This window comes from Salvelinus sp. IW2-2015, linkage group LG25 (genome assembly GCF_002910315.2).
Source record: "Salvelinus sp. IW2-2015 linkage group LG25, ASM291031v2, whole genome shotgun sequence".
Taxonomy (NCBI): domain Eukaryota; kingdom Metazoa; phylum Chordata; class Actinopteri; order Salmoniformes; family Salmonidae; genus Salvelinus; species Salvelinus sp. IW2-2015.
Genome location: NC_036865.1, coordinates 6,197,844 through 6,218,377, shown reverse-complemented (window position 1 = coordinate 6,218,377; position 20,534 = coordinate 6,197,844). Strand labels below are relative to the sequence as shown.

Sequence of the window (20,534 nt, the reverse complement as noted above, 5' to 3'; positions counted from 1 at the left end):
AAACTCACCCCCGACATAAACACAAGCCATACATAAGATAAGAGAAACAAAACCACACCACCCCCCCCCCTTGTGTTTCAGAAGATACAATTATTCATTTCTGTTAGTCACTGTCTGTGGAACTTGTTCAGTTTGTCTCAGTTGTGTGCATTTACTGTTCACACAATACATTATTCAATTTCTGTTAGTCACATGTCTGTGGAACTTGTTCAGTTTGTCTCAGTTGTTGAATCTTATGTTCATACAAATATTTACACATGCAAATTCTTCTGAAAATAAACGCTGACAGCGAGAGGACTTTTTTTTTTTGCTGAGTTCATACTAAGATAATGTGACAGATTGCACACAGGTGAACTTTATTTAACTTTTGAAGGTAATGGTTGCATAACTTCTTATTTAGGGGCTTCATAGCAAAGGGGGTGAATACATATGCACGCACCACTTTTACGTTTTTTATTTCTCTGAATGTTTTGAAACAAGTAATTTTTTTCCATTTCACTTCACCAATTTGGACTATTTTGTCCATTACATGAAATCCAAATAAAAATCCATGTAAATTACAGGTTGAAATGCAAAAAATTGGAGAAACGCCAAGGGGGATGAATACTTTTGCAAGGCACTGTATGTACAGTTGAAGTCGCAAGTTTACATACACTTAGGTTGTAGTCATTAAATCTCGTTTTTCAACCACTCCACAAATTTCTTGTTAACAAACTATAGTTTTGGCAAGTCAGTTAGGACATCTACTTTGTGCATGACACAAGTAATTTTCCAACAATTGTTTAGAGACAGATTATTTCACATATAAATCACTGTATCACAATTCCAGTGGGTCAGAAATTTACATACACTAAATTGACTGTACCTTTTGAACAGCTTGGAAAATTTCAGAAAATTGTCATGCTTTAGAAGCTTCTGATAGGCTAATTGACATGATTTGAGTCAATTGGAGGTGTACCTGTCGATGGATTTCAAGGCCTACCTTCAAACTCAGTATCTCTTTGCTCGACATCATGGACAAATCTAAATAAATCAGCCAAGACCACAGAAAAACAATTGTAGACTTCCACAAGTCTGGTTCATCCTTGGGAGCAATTTCCAAACGCCTGAAGGTACAACGTTCATCTGTACAAACAATAGTACACAAGTATAAACACCATGGTACCACGCAGCCGTCCTACCGCTCAGGAAGGAGACGCGTTCTGTCTCCTAGAGATGAACGTACTTTGGTGCAAAAAGTGCACATCAATCCCAGAACAACAGCAAAGGACCTTGTGAAGATGCTGGAGAAAACAGGTACAAAAGTATCTATATCCACAGTTCCACGAGTCCTATATCGACATAACCCGTAAGGCCGCTCAGCAAGGAAGAAGCCACTGCTCCAAAACCGCCATAAAAAATCCAGACTACTGTTTGCAACTGCACATGGGGACAAAGATCGTACTTTTTGGAGAAATGTCCTCTGGTCTGATGAAACAAAAATAGAACTGTTTGGCCATAATGACCATTATGTTTGGAGGAAAAAGGGGGAGGGTTGCAAGCCAAAGAACACCATCCCAACCGTGAAGGACGGGGGTGGCAGCATCATGTTGTGGGGGTGCTTTGCTGCAGGAGGGACTGGTGCACTTCACAAAATAGATGGCATCATGAGGAGGAAAATTATGTGGATATATTGAAGCAACTTCTCAAGACATCAGTCAGGAAGTTAAAGCTTGGTTGCAAATGGGTCTTCCAAATGGACAATGACCCCAAGCATACTTCCAAAGTTGTGGCAAAATGGCTTAAGGACAACAGAGTCAAGGTTTGGAGTGGCCATCACAAAGCCCTGACCTAAATCCTACAGAACATTTGTGGGCACAACTGAAAAAGCCTGTGTGAGCAAGGAGGCCTACAAACCTGACTCATTTACACCAGCTCTGTCAGGAGGAATGGGCCAAAATTTACCCAACTTATTGTGGGAAGCTTGTGGAAGCCTACCCAAAACGTTTAGCTTAAGTTAAACAATTTAAAGGCAGTGCTACCAAATACTAGAGTGTAGGATTGAGTGTAGGATTAAATGTCAGGAATGTGAAAAACTGATTTTAAATGTAATTGGCTAAGGTGTATGTGAACTTCTGACTTCAACTGTATGTATGTATAATGATCTGAGCGGTAGTCTTCGGTTTTCATTTTGACTCCAAGTGATCTTGACTCAAAAGGTTGGTGACTACTCCTTTGGGGTAAGGTCACAATATTCCAGGAACATAAAAAAAGCAAGAGTTTACAGAATTTTGCAACCCTACTCACTGGCATTTACGAGTCAGGCTTTGCTGTATGTCCAACATGCTGTCTCTCTGGTCAGGTGGTGGCTCCGGTTAGAGAGACCTGTGCCCAGACACTGGGCGTGGCCTTGCGCCACATGACTGACAGCGGTGTTACCATGACAGTAGACATCCTGCTGAAGCTGCTGACGGAGGACCAGTGGGAGGTCCGGCATGGGGGTCTTCTGGGCATCAAGTATGGCCTGGCAGTCAGACAGGTACCAATAACCTCCTGTCCTGTCTGCTTGCCTCTGCCACCCAACATACATGATGCGTGTTATACATTTTAAGGCAGTAAATCAAGTGTTTTATACATGCATACTGTAGACTAGACCAGGGTTACCCAGCTGGCTGAATTTAGCCCGTGGGTGAATTTATTTGCCCCCCCCCCCCCAAGTTTTCTGAGCAAAAAAAAGTCTGAATCTAGTTCATGATCCCTGGACTGCACTCATTGTCTTTCTATAACCTTTTTTTCTCGCTCCCTCGCTTTCCTCCCAGGACCTGATATCCGCTCTGCTTCCACGGGTGCTCCCTGCCATCACGGAGGGGCTGCAGGACCTGGATGATGATGTCAGAGCGGTGGCGGCCGCGGCCCTCATCCCTGTGGTGGACGGGTTAGTGCAGCTACTCCCCAACAAGGTCAGACAGGAGCTCCTCTCCACAGTCACTCTTTACATGTGGTCACCTTAACTGCTCCTTAGCCTCTCTCCAACCTCACTCCTCTGTTATGCCTGTCCCATGGCTTTGCCTTTGATGTCATTGTAAACTTCTTCAGACCTGTCAACCTGCACACATTTTGCCCACCATGCACACAATTTGAGGTTACACTTCGCTGGTACGAAAAACGACCCCAAAATTGTCTTCTAGTTGGCACATTGTGATTTTTGACTCATCTCTAGCGGTCTGCTCTGATCCCAGAAAGCACTTATCGTAGTTCAGTGTGTGTTGCTGCGTGGATGGAAACAGAAACCGTAATGTTAGACTCTTAAAGATTAGTAGGCCTATGTTAATTAATCAGTTCTTGATCGGTCCTCTTTAAATAGCTGTATGTCAACAGTAGGCTGCTAATTATGATAATAGTCAGTTCACCGATGTCAACGAGGCATGTTGAATGAATGGTAGCCTAGTAGTCAGACTTAACTTGATGGATTAGGTCAGAGATGGAGATCTGAAACAAGCTCCTATAGGCCTAGTTCAGTTTCCTATTCCAAATAGCCTACAGTGAGCTAGACTACTAGCTATTTTGCGTCCAGTAATTGAATTGTTCTGAATTATCTCCCCAAACAAAATGTAAGAAGCCATTTTCACTAGACTAGCCACATAGACACCTAATAATGAGAATAATCTTTACCCCTAAATTTTACCTAGAATAATGGAATAATGTGACATTTTAAGGATCAAACATAAGACTTCCATGTTGGCTACATTGTTTATCATTTAAGACTAAGTTTCAGGAAATGGCAATTACAGGTAAAAAAAAACTGCTAAAGGCTCCAACTTCTTGAGGGGGAAATTGACTGACCCCCCCCTCTGAACCTCCCAACCTAAGTCCTACATCAACCCCTCCTTTTCAGAATATCCTAGGGAGAGCCCTGATTGTACATTTTAAAAATATAAACGCAACATGAAGTGTTGGTCCCATGTTTCATGAGCTGAAATAAGATCCTAGAAATGTTCAATATGCACAAATAGCTTATTTCTCCCAAATTTGATGCACAAATTTGTTAACATCCCTGTTAGTGAGCATTTCTCCTTTGCCAATATATGCCACACTTGTCAGGTGGATGGATTATCAAGAAGCTGATTAAACAGCACGATCATTACACAGGTGCACTTTCTGCTGGGGACAATAAAAGGCCAGGCATAAGCTACGAACACAATTGCATTTTATTGATGGCAATTTGAATGCACAGAGATACCGTGATAAGATCCTATGGCCCATTGTCGTGCTATTCATCTACCGCCATCACAAGGATCTGTAAACAATTCCTGGAAGCTGAAAATGTCCCAGTTCTTCCATGGCCTACATACTCATCAGACATGTCACCAATTGAGCATGTTTGGGATGCTCTGGGTCACCATGTTCCAATATCCAGCAACTTCACACAGCCTTTGAAGATAAGTGTGACAACATTAGACAGGCCACAATCAATTTAATAAAAAATATATTTTTATTTTACCAGGTAAGTTGACTGAGAACACATTCTCAGCAACAACCTGGGGAATAGTTACAGGAGGGGGATGAATGAGCCAATTGTAAACTGGGGATTATTAGGTGACAGTTTGAGGGCCAGATTGAGAATTTAGCCAGGACACCAGGGTTAACACCCCTAATCTTACAATAAGTGCCATGGGATCATTAATGACCTCAGAGAGTCAGGACACCTGTTTAACGTCCCATCTGAAAGACCACACCCAACACAGGGTAGTGTGATATTCTTTTAAGACCAGAGGAAAGAGTGCCTCCTACTGGCCCTCCAACACCACTTCCAGCAGCATCTGGTCTCCCATCCAGGGACTGACCAGGYCCAACCCTGCTTAGCTTCAGAAGCAAGCCAGCAGTGGTATGCAGGGTGGTATGCTGCTGGCAAATATGTGACCAACCGATGCGTATCTGTATTTCCGGTTGTGAAATCCATAGATTAGGCCCAAATGAATTTATTTCAATTGACAGATTTTCCTTATATAAATTGTAACTCAGTAAAATCTTGTTGCGTTTTTATATTTTAATTCAGTATAATTAATTACTGAAGAACAGCCTACCATTCCTACTGACGCAGTCTTCTGCCAACATAAGGCAAAAAAAATAATAATTTGGCTATGATTTGAGCAGTGTGGGTGTTGCCTGCTCCGTCGTGGGGTCTGCGGGGTGGGTGCCACCACCGCGCAGAAGTGGTGCTCAAAATCCTTGGCATGTCTATGGCACAATAGGGTTGTGTTCAGTTGGCACCAAATGGACTGATTGATTGACATCGGGAGGGACTACCTGGACATTTTCGTTTTCCGTTGCAAAAATGTTTTCCATTGAGTTTGCTGATGAACACAACCCAGTTTGATGTTTATTTGCTCTGGGTTTTTTTTCCAGTACTGTGCTAACTATAGCAGTTGTCTCAGTTGTATGTAGATCATGACTGCTGTTTTTTTCCCGGTATTGTTCAGGTCCCATTCATAGTGAACTCCCTGTGGGACGCTCTCCTGGAGCTGGATGATCTGACAGCCTCCACCAACAGCATCATGACCCTACTGTCCTCTCTGCTCACCTACCCTCAAGTCCGACAGTGCAGGTGAGTGACACCTCTCTTGTCTGTACAGATATAACCTCTTCTCCCACTTCATCATGGAAATCATGAACATCTTGTACTTTAAGGAACATTCTGATGATCTACAGTCAAAAAGTTGCACTAACAATTGTTGTGGTAAAAAGCAGGTGTTGTAAAGTCAATGGTGTTTATGGCTGAGGAACATTCAAACCGGTACGTGTTTGTTGTTGTGGTTCCCTTTGTCAATGAAACGTCTAGTGTGCTTAGGATGTACTAAGGACAACTTTTTCAAGGGATGATAGGGCCAACAATGCTCTCTTTTTGTCCCTGCAGCATGCAGCAGTCCCTAACGGTCCTCGTTCCTCGGGTCTGGCCATTCCTTAGACACACCATATCGTCAGTTAGACGGGCCGCACTAGAGACCCTTTTCACCCTACTATCCAAAGCTGACCAGGTGGGTTTGTAAGAGAAATATGTCAATGGCCCAATCCTAAATAGACCCCTATGCACTAGTGTCAAATCTAAGAGGATTTGACAGGTGTAAGTAATAAGGTGATAGCTCTGCCTTGCCCCCTGATAGGCTAGGTAGAAGTTTCACCATATTGCTTGTACCAATCAAATCCTCTCCGGTCTCCACACACGTACGGCCTTACATGCTGACCACACCGCTAGCGTTACAAAATATATGTATACATGTTATTCAGTCATTGCATCCACACTGCTTGCGCACGTCAACGACGTCTTTTACATGTCTCTGGTGCAGAATATCAGAAAGGGAAGAGGACAGGATGGAACATGGTTTTCATATGTGAATGTGTCTTCACCTATTCTTAAACCATGTGAAGGGATGGCGTGATTAATGGGGAACCAATTACTTGTCTCCACAATGTCTGTGCGCAAGTCACTCCCTCCTTTGGCATTGGGGCGAGGTGTATGGCAGTGTCTGGAACCATTGTATGTCCCCTCTGATGTTGCACTTATCCTGGGATAGTGTATGACCTAGAGGCTCACTCCCCTCAGTGAGCTTGTCCAGGAGAGGGGTCAAGAAGGGGTTTTACTTGAGATGGGAGTATCTAGGGTTGACAATTGAGTTATGCCATTGGATGAGTTGGTGGTTTTTAGTTGGTGGTTTTGTGCTATGAAGTACCAGGAACGAGATTAGAACCTCGTCTTAGGGACCAAACTGAACGATAATTTATAGCGAATCCTATCTGGCTACGGGATACTCCTTTCTCATTATAAAGTCTTCCTTTGTGAACTGTTCCTAATATCTGTGGTTTGTTATGTCGACTAGGGGGGTGGATCTTTGCTATAAAAGATCTCAGTAGCCATTGTGTGGTCACTCTCAACGGTTCATTAGAAATAGGGAATCGTTGAAAGTCATTGCTTTTGCAAAGCTCTTATCATTAAAGGTGTAGTTTAAGTATAACTGGTGTGTGAAGTTTGTCTCTCCTCATTTTGTAATACAGAAATTAAACACCACAGTAGCCAGGCGCTGAAATAGAACTTGGTTCTATTTGTGAAGCTTGACGTGCTGCTAGTCCCGCCTCTCCAATCTCCTCATTGGTTTTTAGGAGCATATACCCACGTGGGTGATTTGGAAGATGAACTGAGGTCCACACTCCAGTCCAGGTGGTGGTAATGCACCTTAAAGTTGGTTGCCAACCGCCATATAAACCGCCATATAAAGTCCAAAGAAGAACAAGAAGCCTGAAGGAGAAGAGATTACTAGAAACAAACTCGGGTTATCCTTTTATCTGTGGATTAATTGTTGGAGTAGAGGACCTTGTGCATTTCAGGTAAAATAACAACAACCCAATGTTTATATCCCAGGACAAATTAGCTGTAGTTGGTTCAGAGTTTTGATATTTCAACCTGCGTATCCTGATTGCGTCTGGTGTGTGTGTGTGTGGACAAAATCAACATAGCGCCCGGTCTAGTCATCGATTTTTGAGGTTGGGCCAATTTTTGGAATGCTAATGTATGAATACAACTCTTCGTTGTCATAACTGAAGTCTGTTTTGTGTTGTTCCAGAGCTGTGCATTATGGCTCAACCAGGTCCTGCAAGACATGCTCCGACACATCTTCCAGTCCTGCATCCTGGAAAGCAATCAGGAGATCCTGGACCTCATCCAAAAGGTTTGAGACACACACACACACCACACGAGGCAGGTTTCCATTGACCCAGGTTTATTCGACAAAAGCAATTTCGCAAACAAATTATTGTGACGTGTAATAAAAAATGGCAGACAGGAGACATTTTCTAAAGATCGACAACATTTTTATCCGTTCAACGGGTGGAGTTGTCTTTTGTCTAACTTTTATTGCGACAAATGATGGAAACAGTGTTTTTAGAATAAATGATTGCCAAATGATTTAGATGCTACGGTGCATGTGATGTCATCGCATAACTATAAGCTTTTCTCCACATTTAATTCTAAGTGCCTACTGCTTGCAAAAAATTTAAATCAACTATAAAATGTTTTCTTTGCGAGATGACAAAGATTATCCTGGCTTTCAAGAATTCCTGAATAGCTTCGCTTTTTCAGGTTAGCTGTAAAGTTTCTCCATTCAATTTGGCAGCAGCATACCACCCTGCATCCCACTGCTGACTTGTCTCTGAAGCTAAGCAGGGTTGGTCCTGGATGGGAGACCAGATGCTGCTGGAAGTGGTGTTGGAGGGCCAGTAGGAGGCACTCTTTCATGAGGTCAATAAATTAAAAAAAATTCATTCAAGGATTTTTCTTAATTTAAAATTTTTGCTACATTCTAGAATAATAGTGAAGACATAAACTATGAAATAACATGTATGGAATCATGTAGTAAAAGTGTTAAAAAATATATATATTCTTCAAAGTAGCCACCCTTTGCCTTGATGACAGCTTTGCACACTCTTGGCATTCTCTCAACCAGCTTCACCTGCAATGCTTTTCCAACAGTCTTGCCGGAGTTCCCACATGCTGAGCACTTGTTGGCTGCTTTTCCTTTACTCCGCGGTCCAACTCATTGCAAACCATCTCAATTTGGTTTGAGTTTAGGTGATTTCGGAGGGTTCTCGTCATCTGATGCAGCACTCCATCACTTTCCTTCTTTGTCAAATAGCCCCTTACATAGGCTGGAGGTGTGTTGGGTCATTGTCCTGTAGAAAAACAAATTACAGTCCCACTAAGCGCAAACCAGATGGAATGGCGTATCGCTGCATAATGCTGTGGTAGCAATGCTGGTTAAGTGTGTCTTGAATTCTAAATAAATCACTGACAGTGTCACCAGCAAAGCACCATCACACCTCCTCCTCCATGCTTCACGGTGGGAACCACACATGCGAAGATCATCCGTTCACCTACTCTGCGTCTCACAAAGACATGGCGGTTGGAACTGAAAATCTATTTGGACTCATCAGACCAAAGGACAGATTTCCACCGGTCTAATGTCCATTGCTTGTTTTCTTGGCCAAAGTAAGTCTCTTCTTATTTGTGTCCTATAGTAGTGGTTTCTTTGCAGCAATTCAACCATGAACGCCTGATTCACGCAGTCTCCTCTGAACAGTTGATGTTGAGATGTGTCTTTTACTTGAACTCTGATGCATTTATTTGGGCTGCAATTTCTGAGGCTGGGCTCCCGAGTGGCACACTGCATCTCAGTGCTAGAGGCGTCCCTACAGACCCTGGTTCAAATCCAGGCTGCATCACATCCAGACGTGATTGGGAGTCCCATAGGGCAGCACACAATTGGCCCAGCGTTGTTAGGGTTTGGCCGGGGTAGGCCGTCATTGTAAATAAGAATTTGTTCTTAACTGACTTGCCTAGTTAATTTAAGGTAAAATAAATAAAATAATGACCTCATCCTCTGCAGCAGAGGTAACTCTGGGTCTTCCTTTCCTGTGACGGTCCTGTTGTTTCTCTTTGCTTAATTGAGCTGTTCTTGCCTTAATATGGACTTGGTCTCTTACCAAATAGGGCTATATTCTGTATGCCACCCCTACCTTGTCACAACACAACTGATTGGGTCAAACGCATTAAGAAGGAAAGAAATTCCACCAATTAACTTAACGAGGCACACCTGTTAATTGAACTGCATTCCAGGTGACTACCTGATGAAGCTGGTTGAGAGAATGCCAAGTGTGCAAAGCTGTCAAGGCAAAGGGTGGCTACTTTGTAGAATGTCAAATATAAAATAGATTTTGATTTATTTAATACTTTTTTTAACACGACATGATTCCATATGTTTTATTTCATAGTTTTGATGTGTTCACTATTATTCTACATTGTAGAAAATAGTCAAAATAAACAAAGGGAATTTAACTTAACCCCTCTGAATCAGGGGTGCAGGGATCTGCCTTAATCGACATCCACGTCTTCAGGAACAGTGGGTTAACTGCCTTGCTCTGTGGCTGAACGACAGATTTTTACCTTGTAAGCTCGGGGTTACGATACAGCAACCTTCCGGTCACTGGCCCAACGTGCTAACCACTAGGCTACCTGCCCAGAAAAGCCTTGAATGAGTAGGTGTGTCCAAAGTTTTGACAGGTACTAATAAATAAATATATGTCTTCCAATGTCCCAGGGCAGTGATTGGGGACATTGCCCTGTGTAAGGTACTTTTGGATGGGCCGTTAAACAGGTGTCCTGACTCTCTGTGGTCACTAAAGATACAATGGTACTTATCGTAAGAGTAGGGGTGTTAAACCTGGTGTCCTGGCTAAATTCCCAATCTGGCCCTCACTCCATCATAGCCACCTAATCATCCCCAGGTTCCAATTGGCTCATTCATCCCCCTTCCTCTCCCCTGATACTATTCCTCAGGTCGTTGCTGTAAATGAGAATGTGTTCTCAGTCAACTTACCTGCTAAAATAAATGATTTCAGATGTACAGGAGTGCAAGTTTCACCATGGCATAGACCGTGGCAATATGTTGGCACATGAGCATTATTGGAATATGGCAAATATTACTAAATTATTGCATTCTACCCATGCTGGCTTTCACAGGATACCTGAGGCATGAAACAGATGGGAGGTGGGAGGGCATACATGCTGTCGTCAATTTATTCATGCGCAATTTGCCTAAATGCGGAATGGAAACACTTCAACCACTTAAAAACAAAAAATGACACTCGGTTTTTGCAGATGTTTATTTAATTTTTTGTGACGTCATTACGTCCAGCTGTTCTTATCGACATGCTTGTCAAATGGAAACGCACCCTAGCAGGCAATTGTTGCATCTGTTTTTGATACACACTTTCTAAATGTCAACAAAAAAAATCACTGGACAAGTTAATGGAAACATGGCTAACGTCAGGAATGCTACATTCCTGTAATTTTTCAGGTTTTCCAGAAGTCCTGGTTGATTGATTCAAATTTTCCTGCTTATTCCCTCCTGATTCTGGGATTTGGGGAAAACCAGGGAATTTAAATTAAGTTCCAGAAATTTTGCAACCGTAAATCCTGGCTGCTGTTTTTAACAAGTTTTGTCTTCTTGTAGGTGTGGACAGAGCTGCTGCGCCAGGCCCCTCAGCAGTACGTAGTAGCAGCCAGCTGTCCCTGGATGGGCGCCTGGCTCTGTCTGATGATGCAAGCCTCTCATATCCCCATAGACATCAACATACTGCTGGAAGTCAAGTCTCGCTGCAAGGTGAGAGGATGGTTACTCCGTTAGGACTGATCGTTACATCCGCTACAGATTGTATTCTCAATTGTGCTCTTATTCCAAAATTAGAGTGCTCCCTTACACTCAGTGGCCAGTTTATTAGGTACACCACCCCGTTAACAAAAGTGGTTCGCTCCTACAGACAGAGAGTCACATGGCCGTGGATTGCTATATAAAGCAAGCACAGGCATCAAGGCATTGAATTACTGTTCGATTGAACTTTAGAATGGGCAAAACTAGTGACCTAAGTGACTTTGAGCGTGGTATGATCGTTGGTGCCAGGCGCGCCGGTTCCAGTATCTCAAACGGCCGGCCTCCGGGGCTTTTCACGCAAGACATTGTCTCGGGTTTACAGATAATGGGGCGACAAACAAAACATCCAGTCAGCTGCAGTCATGTGGGCGAAAACAGCTCGTTGATGAGATGTCAAAGGAGAATGGCAAAAATCGTGCAAGCTAACAGGCGGGCCACAAACAGACAAATAACGGTGTAGTACAACAGCGTTGTGCAGAACGGCATATCGGAACGCATAACTCGTCTGTCCTTGTCACGGATGGGATATTGCAACAGGCGCCCACACCAGATTCCACTCCTATCGGCTAAAACCAATAATGGGCACGCGATCACCAACACTGAACAATTGAGGAGTGGAAAACATTGCCTGGTCAGACGAATCCTGGTTCCTGTTGTCATGCTGATGACACAGGATTTGGCGTAAGCAGCATGAGTCCATGGCCACATCCTGCCTGGTGTCAACGTTACAGGCTGGTGGTGTAATGGTGTGGGGAATGTTTCCTGGCACACGTGAGGTCCCTTGATACCAATTGAGCAATGTTTCCATGCCCCAAATAATTCAGGTTGTTCTGGAGGCAAGGGGGGGGGGCAACGACCCGGTACTAGATGGTGTACCTAATAAACTGGCCACTGATTGTATATTGCCTCGTATGATGCAATAGTCTAGGGCGCTATTCATAAGGGCACACTGTAGACACTTTTTGCAACGGAAAACAAAAGTGACTGTTCTTATTGGACAACCTCAGATGGTAGTCCGTTTTGGGCAAAAAATAAACATTTCAGGCCTACTGAACTCGACCCAGGGTTCTGATGCAGATGTTCTCTAATATCATTTGACAGGAGAAGGCTGGTGGGAAGCCTCGCCAGGGAGCCTTGATTCAAGTGAAGGAGACTGTTCAGGAGTACATCGCCGGGGCAGAAACCGTGACCGAGGACCCAGTGACGCGGGACTATGTGGTGACACGGGCTCGACTCATGGCCGCTAAGTTAGTCTCTGTTTCTATTCCTCAATCTAATTTTTATCCCTAGAGAGATTTAAGAAAAATCACTAAATGGTAGATTTGGGACAGTAGGCAGCGGTTGGATCCTGAGAGACTTAAGATTAAGAACTGAATGCAGCACTTTATGGTATCTGCAGCCAGCTGCTACTCCGGGTTGGCCTGTTCATTACTTGGTGCAAAAGCAACTCGGTCATCTGACATCGTTTTGTCTCCAGGCCTCTTAGTGCCTGGCCGTCCTGGTATACAGTGCATTCGGAAAGTATTCAGACCCCTTGACTTTTTCCACATTTTGTTACGTTACACATCCTTATTCTAAAATGGATAAACGTTTTTCTCCCTCATCAATCTACACACAATACCCCATAATGACTAAGTGAAAACAGGTTTTTATACATTTTCGCACATTTGTTTCCATTGATCATCCTTGAGATGTTTCTACAATTTGATTGGAGTTCACCTGTGGTAAATTCAATTGATTGGACATGATTTGGAAAGGCACACACCAGTCTATATAAGGTCCCACAGTTGACAGTGCATGTCAGAGCAAAAACCAAGCCATGAGGTCGAAGGCATTGTCCGTAGAGATCCGTGTCGAGGCACAGATCTGGGGAAGGGTACCAAAAATGTCTTCAGCATTGAAGGTCCCCAAGAACACAGTGGCCTCATTTTATTTTTTGTGTATTTTAAGCCCTTTTTCTCCCCATTGTCGATCTTGTCTCATCGCTGCAACTCCCCAATATGCTCGAGAGAGAGGGAAAGGTCAAGTCATTCCAAACCGCGCTTCTTAACACCTGCCCGCTTAACCGCTTATCCCGGAAGCCAGGTGCACCAATGTGTCGGAGGAAACACTGTTCAACTGATGACCGAAGTCAGCCTGCAGGCGCCCGGACAGCCACAAGGAGTCACTAGAGCGCGATGAGTCAAGTAAAGCCTCCCCTAACCCGGACGATGCTGGGCCAATTGTGCGCTGCCCTATGGAACTCCCGGTCACGGCCAGTTGTGACACAGCCTGGGTTTGAACCCACTGCTCCACTCGGGAGGCGGCCTTCATCACTCTTGAAAGAAGTTTGGAACCACCAAGACTCTTCCTAGTGCTTGCCGCCCAGCCAAACTGAGCAATCTGGGGAGAAGGGCCTTGGTCAGGGAGGTGACCAAGAACCCGATGGTCACTCTGACAGAGCTCCAGAGTTCCTCTGTGGAGATGGGAGAACCTTCCAGAAGGACAACCATCTCTGCAGCACTCCACCAATCAGGCCTTTATGTTAGAGATGGAAGCTACTCCTCAGTAAAAGGCACATAACAGCCCCCTTGGAGTTTGCCAAAAGGCACCTAAAGGACTCTGACCATAAGATACAAGATTCTCTGGTCTGATGAAACCAAGATTGAACTCTTTGGCCTGAATGCCAAGCGTCACGTCTGGAGGAAACCTGGCACCATCCCTACGGTGAAGCATGGTGGTGGTAGCATCATGCTGTGGGGATGTTTTTCAGCGGAAGGGACTGGGAGACTAATCAGGATCGAGGGGAAAGATGAATGGAGCAAAGTACAGAGAGATTCTTGATGAAAACCTGCTCCAGAGTGCTAAGGACCTCAGACTGAGGTGACGGTTCACCTTCCTACAGGACAACAACCCTAAGCACACAGCCAAGACAACGCTGGAGTGGCTTTGGGACAAGTCTCTGAATGTCCTTGAGTGGCCCGGACTTGAACCCTATCGAACTTCTGTGGAGAGACCTGAAAATAGCTGTGCAGCAATGCTCCCCATCCAACCTGGCAGAGAAGGGAGAAACTCTCCAAATACAGGTGTGCCAAGCTTGTAGGGTCATACCCAAGACTCAAGGCAGTAATCGCTGCCAAAGGTGTTTCAACAAAGTACTGAGTTAAGGGTCTGAATACTTATACTTATCAAATGTAAATGTGATATTTCAGTTTAAAATGTCTATTAATTTCTATACCTGTTTTTGCTGTGTCATTATGGGGTATTGTGTGTGGATTGAGGGGGGGGGGGGCCTATTTAATCAATTTTTGAATATGGCTGTAACGTAACAATGTGGAAAAAGTCAAGGGGTCGGAGTACTTCGCGAATGCACTGTATGTTGACTGATAGTGGACGCAGAGACAAACTTTTGCTGTTTTTAAAGCAATTTTACACATTTTGCCATGGTTTATGCCGTGGTCTTATGCCATGAGTGACTCAAACATTACTATCATGAAAACTATTCAAAAATCATATTTTTGGGGGAGTGGTGGCTGATGAAAGATGGCGCCGAAGAGATGGCAGCTTCGGTATATCTTACATAGTTAGCCCAGAGAACCGTAAGTGTTATTACATATAGCCGGGAAGAACTATTGGATATCAGAGAGACATCAATTTACCAGCTCAACCAGCACTACGAGCAGGAATATGACTTTCCCAAAGCGGATCCTTTGTCTGCACCTCCCAGGGCATCCGAACTGATTCCAGAGGCCGACTCAAAACAACGCAGCCGGAGGAGAGGGTGCCGGAGCAGTCTTCTAGTGAGGCTTCGGATGCGCACACACCACCCACTGCTTCTGAGTATATTACTCGCTATTGTCCGGTCCCTAGTTAAACAAAGTTGACGAAATTAGGGTAAGAGTTGCTTTCCAAAGAGATATCCGGGATTGTAACATACTCTGTTTCACGGAAACATGGCTAGCTTGGGACATGCTGTCAGAGTCAGTACAGCTAACTGGATTTTCAGTGCATCGCGCCGACCGGAATAACCATCTCTCCGGTAAGAAGAGCGATGATTAATGACTCATGGTGTAACTGTAACAACATACAGGAACTCAAGTCCTTTTGTTCACTTGACCTAGAATTCCTCAATCAAATAGCGACTGTATTATCTCCCAAGAGAACTCTCCTCCGTTATTGTCACAGCCGTGTATATCCCCCTGCAAGCGGATACCAAGACGGTCATCAAGGAACTTCACTGGACTTTATGCAACTGGAAACCATATCCTGAGGCTGCATATATTGTAGCTGGGGATTTTTAAATTTATTATTTATTTATTTTATCCCATTTTCTCCCCAATTTTCGTGGTATCCAATCGCTAGTAATTACTATCTTGTCTCATCGCTACAACTCCCGTACGGGCTCGGGAGAGACGAAGGTCGAAAGCCATGCGTCCTCCGAAAGCACAACCCAACCAAGCCGCACTGCTTCTTAACACAGCGCGCCTCCAACCCGGAAGCCAGCCGCACCGTCACAGGAGTCGCTGGAGCGCGATGAGACAAGGATATCCCTACCGGCCAAACCCTCCTTAACCCGGACGACGCTATGCCAATTGTGCGTCGCCCCACGGACCTCCCAGTCGCGGCCGGCTGCGACAGAGCCTGGGCGCAAACCCAGGCTCTGCGTAGCTGGGGATTTTAACAAATAATTTAGGTAGCCTTGTTCTCAAATTAGCTGTCAGCATATCTATTGCAGTACACAAGCGAGTAACACGCTCAACCATTGCTACTCCAACTTCCGCGATGCATACAAGGCCCTCGCCCGCCCTCCTTTTGGCAAATCTGACCATGACCATGACATCTTGTTGCTCCCCTCCTATAGGCAGAAACTAAAACGAAAAGCGCCCGTGCTTTGATCGGACCAGTGTCGGATAGACCTATCGGATTCCACGTTTCAAGATTGCTTCGATCACGTGGACTGGGATATGTTCCAGGTAGCCTCAGATAACAACACTGACTCGGTGAGCGAGTTTATAAGGAAGTGTATAGGAGATGTTGTACCCACTGGGAATATTAAAACCTTCCCTAACCAGAAACCGTGGATTGATGGCAGCATTCGCACAAAACTGAAAGCACGTACCACCGCATTTTATCATGGCAAGGCAACTGGGAATATGGCCGAATACAAACAGTGTAGTTATTCCCTCCGTAAGGCAATCAAACAAGCAAAGTGTCAATATAGAGGCAAAGTGGAGTCGCAATTCAACGGCTCAAACACCAATTGTATGTGACGGGGTCTACAGACAATCACGGATTACAAAAAGAAAACCATCGTCTTGCATCCAGACAAATTAATCAACTTCTTTGCACGCTTTGAGGACAGTACAGTGCCCCCGACGCGAACCGCTACCAAAAACTTTGGGCACCTTCTCCGTGGCCGACATGAGTAAAACATTTTAAATGGGTTAACCCTCGCAAGGCTGCTGGCCAAGACGGCATCCCTAGCCGCGTCCTCAGAGTATGCGCAGACCAGCTGGCTGGTGTGTTTACGGACATATTCAATCAATCTATCCCAGTCTACTGTCCCCATATGCTTCAAGATGGCCACCATTGTTCCTGTTCCCCAAGAAAGCCAAGGTAACTGAACTAAATTACTAATGCCCCGTAGCACTCCTGTCATCCTGAAGTGCTTTGAGAGACTAGTCAAGGATCATATCACCTCCACCCTACCTGTCACCCTAGACCCACTTCAATTTGCTTACCGCCCCAATAGATCCACAGACAATGCAATCGCCATCACACTGCACACTACCCTATCCCATCTGGACAAGAGGAATACCTATGTGAGAATGCTGTTCATTGACTACAGCTCAGCATTCAACACCATAGTACCCTCCAAATTCATCATTAAACTTGAGTCGCTGGGTGTTGACCCCGCCCTGTGCCACTGGGTCCTGGACTTACTGAAGGGCCGCCCCCCCCCCCAGGTGGTGAAGGTAGGAAACATCTGCACTCCGCTGATCCTCAACACTGGGGCCCCAGAAGGGTGTGTTCTGAGCCCTCTCCTGTACTCCCTGTTCACCCATGACTGCGTGGCCATGCACGCCTCTAACTCAATCATCAAGTTTGCAGACGACACAACAGTGGTAGGCTTGATTACCAACAACGACGAGACCTCCTACAGGGAGGTGAGGGCCCTCGGAGTGTGGTGTCAGGACAATAACCTTTCACTCAACGTCAACAAAACATCAGAGATGATCGTGGACTTCAGGAAACAGCAGAGGGTGAACCCCCCCCCCCTATCTACATCGATGGGACTGCAGTGGAAAAGGTGGAAAGTTTTAAGTTCCTCCGTGTATGTATCACCGACAAACTGAAATGGTCCAACAGTGCCTCTTCTACCTTAGGAGGTTCAAAAAATGTGACTAGTCACCAAAAACCCTCACTAACTTTTACAGGCGCACAATCGAGAGCATCATGTCGGGCTATATCACAGCCTGGTACGGCAACTGCACCGCCCTCAACTGCAAGGCTCTGCAGAAGGTGGTGCGGTCTGCACAACGCATCACTGGGGGCAAACTACCTGCCCTCCAGGACACCTACACACCCGATGTCACAAGAAGGCCAAAACGGACAATAACCACCCGAGCCACTGCCTGTTCACCCCACTTCCATCCAGAAGATGATGTCAGTACAGGTGCATCAAAGCTGGGACAGAGATTGAAGAACAGCTTCTATCTCAAGGCCATCAGATTGTTAAACAGCCATCATTAGCACATAGGCGGCTGCCTACCTACAGACTTGATATCATTGGCCACTTTAATAAATGGAACACTAGTCACTTAAAGTAATGCGAGATATGTAAACATTCTTATCTCATGTATATACTACACTATCTATTGCATCTTAGCCGCTCTGTCACTGCTCATCCATATATTTATATATTCTTATTCCTTTACTTAGATTTGTGTGTATTAGGTAGTTGTTGTGGAATTGTTAGATACTGCTGCACTGTCAGATCTAGAAGCATAAGCATGTCGCTACACTCTCAGTAACATCTGCTAACCATGTGTATGTGACCAATACAATTTCATTTGATTTAGCAGCGGCCGTGACGCAAACGTTTCGCACACCCCAGCTTATTGTTTTCCTCATTGAACTAACCAGTATGCAAACTAAAACTTGTGTTCTCTTGACGACAAAAGAAGGCGAGGAAAAAACGAACACTGTGGTGGAATTGCGACGAATCCAGTTACAACATTTGCATAAGTGATGAATGTCTAAAATCATTTTATTTCTCTACTTCAGGCTGTTGGGGGCCCTGTGTCGGTGTATTTGCGACCCGCAGCTCAATTCATCCTCCCAGGACATCCGGCCGGCTGAGTCGCTGGGCCAGCTGCTCCTCTTCCACCTCAACTCCAAGTCTGCCCTGCAGCGCATCGTTGTGGCACTGGTCCTCTGTGAGTGGGCCGCCGTGCAGAAGGTAGGGCCCGAGTCTCTTTTTCGTTCGTCAGATTGTTTTGTTTGGTGCTGTCTGAATAGGAGTTGTTCACCACAATTCTATCAGGATTTATTTTAGAACTGCTTTTATGGCCGGGATTCAAACAAACACAAACTACCTGTGCAGAGCGATTTTTACCTTTAATTTCAGCTTGAGCCGACGTCAAGGGTGTAACGTAGATAGCCAACACGATGCCAGCAAACTGTAGTTTCATTGAATCCCAGCCAATGTCAAATGAAACCTTGTCCGCCTTGCCCCCCGCCCTCTCTTGACTCAGGTGGTGTCAGCCATGGTCCAGCCTCGCCTGTTAGCCATCCTGTCAGAGCAGCTGTACTACGATGAGATCGCCATTCCCTTCACACGCATGCAGAACGAGTGTAAGCAGCTCATCGCCCTGCTGGCCGACGCTCAGATCGACGTGCGCGACCGCCTCAACTGCAGCGTGTTCACTATCGACCAGGCCAACGAACTGGTGAGGACGACACTCACACTGTATCTGTGTTACATCCCTAAAAGATAAAATGGCAGCCAAATCCAGTGTTTCAATGACATTGTGGATTTCTATTGTCTATTTGTCAGAACAGACATTTTTGGCTCTTGCCAGTTCAGACCGCATTTCTTTATTGCCCGTTCCGGGATTTGAGTCATCGAACCCTCCGGCTACAGGTCGGCCTCTAACCTTTGGGCCACCTCCTGGCCACCTTCCATCTCCATGTTTCAGTCTAAGCTCAGTGGGGATCAAGTTACTATAATAACTTATAATATTCAACATGTTTGATAAAAAAAACAACATCTTATGTGCTCATTTAGCAACGTTAGGTTACTATTGTGCTTTGTGCTGTCTCTGTGGTGTGTTGGCTTGTCTGGGAAGAAGGCCATGGCCCTGTGCCCATCTGCCACGGAGACACAGGGGTGTGATGACGCCGTGTTAGAGAGACTGATGGTCGTGTACTAATATTGACCGTCTCTGGTCCTATGCTCCCGAGTGGCGCAGTGCCTCTTGCATCTCGGTGCAAGAGGCGACTTTACAGTCCCTGGTTCGAATCCAGGCTGAATCACAACCCGCCGTGATTGGGAGTCCCGTAGGGCGGCGCACAATTGGCTTTAGGAGAAGGTGGCTGCTTATACTAAGTGTACTACTCCCATGTTTTTGCCACATTGGTTAAGTCTTCATAGATTCATAACCTACATGTTCAACACAGATTAAATGCAGCTTTTAGCAGAAGACATTTTGAGCTGTCTGAAGTCATTACATTTATGTTTAAATATTGAATCCATGTTCTCCAGGGGTCGCATTAGGTTTCAGAAACCTTCATTTTCAAAACGTAGACCATCGTATGTTTCAAACCATTTCACCTGCATTGAAATTCGAAAGACAGGTGTTTTTTTTGTTGTCGCTTCAGTAGAGTTATCAGGGGTGTGCAACTATAGTTTTTCATTACACAAAATAAATGAATGCCAAACATTTGGTAGGAAATAGCTTAGTTTTCCTCAGAGGACGACCGAAGTGCTGCGCCATTTGGTTAGCAGCCACGCATAAGTAAATTGACTTAACCATGAAAGAGCGCGGTACCTTTTGCATAGACGATACATGGCCATCGGCTAAAAATGTTTGCATTTTAACTTGCTAAAACTACCGGAGAAAAGTAAACGTCAGTCAGAGCACTGTCTGCTGATCAAAGGTACCTTTGTGAACGCGGGGGATTTAATTGGTTTGAAGACGAGCAAGATTTTTCATCTGAGTGGGAAAGTGCAACTGAACCGAACTGAACTGAAGGATTTGGCGCGAACTGCGACAGACAAAATGCCTGCGTTAACAGAACGCAGCGTTATGTTTT

General features: G+C 44.9%; 1 protein-coding gene across 1 annotated transcript in view; it reads left to right on the top strand.

Moving 5' to 3' along the window:
* LOC111951808 (TATA-binding protein-associated factor 172) overlaps positions 1-20,534 on the top strand; it is a 64,059-nt gene that overhangs the window by 17,941 nt on the left and 25,584 nt on the right. Inside the window, exons 11-19 of the mRNA XM_023970044.2 lie at positions 2,342-2,518; positions 2,799-2,939; positions 5,460-5,584; positions 5,894-6,014; positions 7,596-7,700; positions 11,040-11,189; positions 12,339-12,484; positions 18,504-18,678; positions 18,974-19,168. Of these exons, the coding sequence (XP_023825812.1) occupies positions 2,342-2,518; positions 2,799-2,939; positions 5,460-5,584; positions 5,894-6,014; positions 7,596-7,700; positions 11,040-11,189; positions 12,339-12,484; positions 18,504-18,678; positions 18,974-19,168 (1,335 nt within the window). The remainder of the gene's footprint in view (positions 1-2,341; positions 2,519-2,798; positions 2,940-5,459; positions 5,585-5,893; positions 6,015-7,595; positions 7,701-11,039; positions 11,190-12,338; positions 12,485-18,503; positions 18,679-18,973; positions 19,169-20,534) is intronic.